General features: G+C 35.9%; 1 protein-coding gene across 1 annotated transcript in view; it reads left to right on the forward strand.

Annotated features, from left to right (window-relative positions):
• The window catches only part of LOC127869124 (integrator complex subunit 5-like), a 59895-nt gene extending 54763 nt beyond the window's left edge, over positions 1-5132 (forward strand). Inside the window, exons 21-23 of the mRNA XM_052411454.1 lie at positions 1707-1811; positions 3388-3430; positions 4743-5132. Coding sequence (XP_052267414.1) covers positions 1707-1811; positions 3388-3430; positions 4743-4879 — 285 coding nt within the window. The 3' untranslated portion in view covers positions 4880-5132. The remainder of the gene's footprint in view (positions 1-1706; positions 1812-3387; positions 3431-4742) is intronic.
• Positions 5133-6000: the final 868 nt, after the last annotated feature.

Raw genomic sequence — 6000 nt, forward strand, 5'->3', positions numbered from 1 at the left:
AACTCAAGAATGCGTATGCCTAGGATCATGAAACTTCATAGGTTTATTGATCATGACTGGCAGATGACCCCTATTGATAATCAGATCACTAGGTCAAAGGTCAAGGTTACAGTGACTCGAAACAGTAAAATGGTTTCCGGATGATAACTCAAGAATGCAGACGCCTAGGATTCATAGGTGCATTGATCATGACTGGCAGTTGACCCCTATTGATTTTCAGGTCACTAGGTCAAAGGTCAAGGTCACAGTGACTCGAAACATTAAAATGGTTTCCGGATGATAACTCAAGAATGCTTACGCCTAAGATCATGAAACGTCATAGGAACACTGGTCATGACTGGCAGTTGACCCCTATTGATTTTCAGGTCACTAGGTCAAAGGTCAAGGTCACAGTGACTCAAAATAGTAAAATGGTTTCCGGATTAAAACTCAAGAATGCTTACGCCTAGGATCATGAAACTTCATTTTATATCGAGTTTACCCACTGTGTATGTATTTATCTCTAGTTTTCTATGGCAACATTCTTCAATAAAACGACCCAGTTTCTTACAATATGTGCAAGCGTCAGATAGTCTGTTTTATCGATTTCCATCAGAATTTGTTTGATATGGATCTTAGTATTGAGCATTCAAATTACTTTCAATCTTTATTATGCCCCCCTTCGAAGAAGAGGGGGTATATTGTTTTGCACATGCCGGTCGGTCCGTCCACCAGATGGTTTCCGGATGATAACTCAAGAACGCTTAGGCCTAGGATCATGAAACTTCATAGGTACATTGATCATGACTGGCATATGACCCCTATTGATTTTCAGGTCACTAGGTCAAAGGTCAAGGTCACAGTGACTAGAAATAGTAAAATGGTTTCCGGATGATAACTCAAGAATGCTTAGGCCTTGGATCATGAAACTTCATAGGTACATTGATCATGACTGGCAGATGACCCCTATTGATTTTCAGGTCAAAGGTCAAGGTCACAGTGACTTGAAATAGTAAAATGGTTTCCGGATGATAACTCAACAATACTTACGCCTAGGTACAATGATCATGACTTGCAGATGACCCCTATTGATTTTCAGGTCACTAGGTACAAGGTCACGGTGACCTGAAATATTGAAATGGTTTCTGGATGATAACTCAAGAACGCTTATGCCTAGGTTCATGAAACTTTATAGGTATATTGATCATGACTCGCAGATGACCCCTATTGATTATCAGGTCACTAGGTCAAAGGTCTAGGTCACAGTGCCAAATAATGTATTCACACAATGGCTGTCAAGGTCACGGTGACTCAACTTAGAAAAATGGTTTCTGGATGATAACTCAAGAATGCTTACGCCTAGGATCATGAAACTTCATAGGTATATTGATCATGACTCGCAGATGAAATAATGATGAAACTTGACCAGGATGTTTGTCTGGACAATATCTAGGTCAAGTTCGACATTTGGTAAAGATTGAATGAACCGACTCCTCTCAGGTGAGCGAACTAGGGCCATCTTGGCCCTCTTGTTTAGATATAATTGCCTGGTAGTAAATTTACTACTCCGGTTAAGAGCTGAAATAACATCTATCTAGAATATTTGTTTTTAAACAGATGACTTGTAGAATCTATTGAGCTGTTCAGCTGTTTTATTTGCTCAACAAATGTCAATTGCATGATTGCATGCATATTTGCATTGAGTATGATCTGTGTTTCCTTTTCAGAGCGGGTTACTTCCCCTGCCTCTCTCCTTCCTGTCAGAGTTACTGCCCTTGCTGAGTTCCTACGAGGTTTATTTGCTACTGCTTGTCGTCTGGAGATTTATGAAGGTGCAACATACGCATTTGAAATAGCGAATATAGACTATGGCTACTCATGTCATCAATACTATTTGAAAATGTGGTATTATTTCTCAGCTTTTTAGCTCACCTGAGCACAACGTGCTCATGGTGAGCTATCGTGATCGTCTTTTGTCCGTTGTGCGTCGTGCGTCGTCAACATTTACCTTGTTAACACTCTAAAGGTCACATTTATTGTCCAATCTTCATGTAACTTGGTTAAAACATGTGTCTCAATAATATCTTGGTAGAGTTCGAAAATGATTCCGGTTGGTTGAAAAACATGGCTACCAGGGGGCGTGGCAGTTTTCCTTATACGGCTTTAGTAAAACCTTGTTAACACTCTAGAAGTCTCATTTTTAGTCCAATCTTCATAAAACTTTGTCAGAACATATGTCCCAATAATATCTTGGACGAGTTCGAAAATGGTTCCGGTTGGTTGAAAAACATGGCCGCCAGGGGGCATGGCAGTTTTCCTTATATGGCTATAGTAAAACCTTGTTAACACTCTAGAAGTCACATTTTTAGTCCAATCTTCATGAAACTTGGTCAAAACATGTGTCCCAATAATATCTTGGACGAGTTCGAAAATGGTTCCAGTTGAATGAAAAACATGGCTGCAGTTTTCCTTATATGGCTTTACTGTATGGTAAAACCTTGTTAACACTCTAGAAGTCACATTTTTGGTCCAATGCTCATGAAACTTGGTCAGAATATTTGAACTAATAATATCTGGGCTAAGTTAAAAATGGTTGAGATCCGTTAAAAAACATGGCCGCAAGGGGGCGTGGCATTTTTCCTTAAATGGCTATTTACTACAAAACCTTGTTAACACTCTAGAAGTCACATTTATTATCCAATCTTTATGAAACTTGATCAGAACATTTGTTCTAACAATAGCTCGAGTGAGTTTGAAAATGGTTATGGTTTGTTGAAAAACATGGCCGCCAGGGGGGGGGGGGGGGCAGTTGTCCTTATATGGCTTTAGTTAAAACTTGTTGACACTATATTAGCCACATTTATTGGCCAATCTTCATGAGACTTGGTCAGAACATTTGTCCCAATGAAATTTGGCCAGAGATTGAAGCTGGGTCATATGAGCTCAAAAACTGGATCACAAGGTCAAATATATAAAAAAACATGTTAAGAGTCACTTTTTTGATTCATGAATCAGCTTGCATTTTTTTCAGAATTGTCTAGTTCCTTTGGCTTTCAGGTGAGCGCCTTAGGGCCTGATGGCCCTCTTGTAGTTAATTATTACAAAATGACAGGTATATGCCATATAAAAAAAGCTACTTGTGTTTAATATTTGCTTAACATAAGAAGAAAAATTTAGCGGTCTTGTGTATTTTTATTGTTGCTGATTAGGACAGGTCATTTAGGGGGATTTGAAAGAATCCTGATTTGAAGCTATTTAAAAGCAGTTCAAAATTATTTTTTTTAATATTTATTCACATTAAAACTCATGGAAGAAATTTAATAAATGTTCTGATAGGACTAAAAGTAAGTTACATTTTTAAACAAATGGATTGTGTTGGTTTTATTTTTATTTTGTCACTATTTTCAGGAAAACCCTCCTACGGAAGATCCAAATGATGTTTCAAAAAGAGGTATGACGTTACGTTTAAACTTGTTATGTATGTGTAATATGTGTTTTCAAAATCATTGTATGTGGTGTAAACAATCATGTTATGTAAACAACTGTATTGCAGACAATAATGTTATGTAAACAACTGTATTGCAGACAATCATCTTATGTAAACAACTGTATTGCAGACAATCATGTGATGTAAACAACTGTATAGCAGACAATCATCTTATGTAAACAACTGTTTTGCAGACAATCATGTTATGTAAACAACTGTATTGCAGGCAATCATGTCATGAAAACAGCTGTATTGCAGACAATCATGTCATGTAAACAACTGAATTGCAGACAATCATGTCATGTAAACAACTGTATTGCAGACAATCATGTCATGAAAACAGCTGTATTGCAGACAATCATATTATGTAAACAGCTGTATTGCAGACAATCATGTAATGTAAACAACTGTACTGCAGACAATCATGTCATGAAAACAACTATATTACAGACAATAATGTCATGAAAACAGCTGTATTGAAGACAATCATGGTATGTTAACAGCTGTATTGCAGGAAATCATGTCATGTAAACAGCTGTATTGCAGACAATCATGTTATGTAAACAGCTGTATTGCAGACAATAATGTCATGTAAACAGCTGTATTACATTAAATCATGCCATGTAAACATCTGTATTGCAGACTATCAGGTCATGTAAACAGCTGTATTGCAGACAATAATGTCATGTAAACAGCTGAATTACAGACAATCATGTTATGTAAACAACTGTATTGCAGACAATCATGTCATGTAAACAACTGTATTGCAGACAATCATGTCATGAAAACAGCTGTATTGCAGACAATCATATTATGTAAACAGCTGTATTGCAGACAATCATGTTATGTAAACAACTGTACTGCAGACAATCGTGTCATGTAAACAACTATAATGCAGACAATAATGTCATGAAAACAGCTGTATTGCAGACAATCATGGTATGTTAACAAATGTATTGCAGGAAATCATGTCATGTAAACAGCTGTATTGCAGACAATCATGTTATGTAAACAGCTGTATTGCAGACAATAATGTCATGTAAACAGCTGTATTACAGTCAATCATGTCATGTAAACAACTGTATTGCAGACTATAAGGTCATGTATACAGCTGTGTTGCAGACAATAATGTCATGTAAACAGCTGTATTACAGACAATCATGTTATGTAAACAGCTGTATTGCAGGCAATCAGGTCATGTAAACAGCTGTATTGCAGACAATCAGGTGAGCTTTGCCAACAAACATCAACATGACGTCCATGATTCTAATTTCAGCTTGTGAGTCGAAACATCTGGAAGTTCTTAGATCCATTCTTCACAGCAACATTGACGTGACGGGCGAAATCTACGCAAGATTCTTCCTTGATAAATCTGGTACAGACACGAAGAGTGAATCAGAAATTATGGAATAGCCAGTGACACTATGTTTAGGAGTAATATATTATCCTTGACCTGTATTCACAAAGTTAAGGATTACCTAAAGAAAGTTCATTTGTAATATTCCTCATGTCTGGTCATGTTTATGGTACTTTTGCATTTCACTGTTTTAAACCAGTAAATATTTCTAAAATGTTCTCCCTCTTTTGTAAACTGATAAAATGTGTTAACTCTGTGTACTTTTAATGCATTTAATTATTGTTTTGATTAAAAAATGACAATTGTAAACTTGTCTTCTTATACTTGTTATACAAATTGGGTTGTTGAAAGCTGTTGTGAAATGAGTTGTTGCGAGATTGAAACTATTAATATACTTCCCAGAATAACACATGATTCCATTTGCAGTTCTGTGAAAATATTTTAACTTAAACACTCTTCTGGTCATTTGCTATAAACAAATATAGAAAAAGATCAAAATAAAATCTTAATAACCTATATTAACCCATTTAAGCCTAGTGGACTCTCCCATCCTTCTAAATAATTGTTATTCGGAACTCTCCAATCTGGGTTTTTCCGATATTTTAGCATGCACGGTAGGTACAAACAAAATCTGACTATCATATTTTAAAAGAGAGTGAATCAATAATTTTTCTTATCGCTGAATACTAAACACCACTTTTTCTGCTCAAACGTTCGATATAGTTGATAAAAATACCATGATTTAATCATTTTTCTTTATATGAACTAATCTTGATCGTGTTTAATTGGTAAGTATACTATTTAATACCATAGAATACTGCATGTACGTGTAAACAGCTTCTGTCACGTAACTATGTCATTGCATATACTGTGTGTAGGCCTGGGCATACAGTTTTAATGAAAGTTTGTAAATGAAACTACCAATACATTGACTCCATCGTATATATATTATACTATTCAAATATATCTAAAAATCATGCAGACAAGTGCCAAACAACAAAAACCTTTCTATCCTCAGTCCATTCGTAGTAATAGAACTAATATATCGTTCCATATCAGTTGGATATTTATATGTCTATTGATATAGCTCTATTCTTATGCTTTTCTTTAATCTTTTTCTTTGCGTGTCTCTAAATTCCACTCATGTCCAAAGAAAGTTAAACCAAAATATGCGCTG

Source organism: Dreissena polymorpha, chromosome 2 (assembly GCF_020536995.1).
Source record: "Dreissena polymorpha isolate Duluth1 chromosome 2, UMN_Dpol_1.0, whole genome shotgun sequence".
Taxonomy (NCBI): Eukaryota; Metazoa; Mollusca; class Bivalvia; order Myida; family Dreissenidae; genus Dreissena; species Dreissena polymorpha.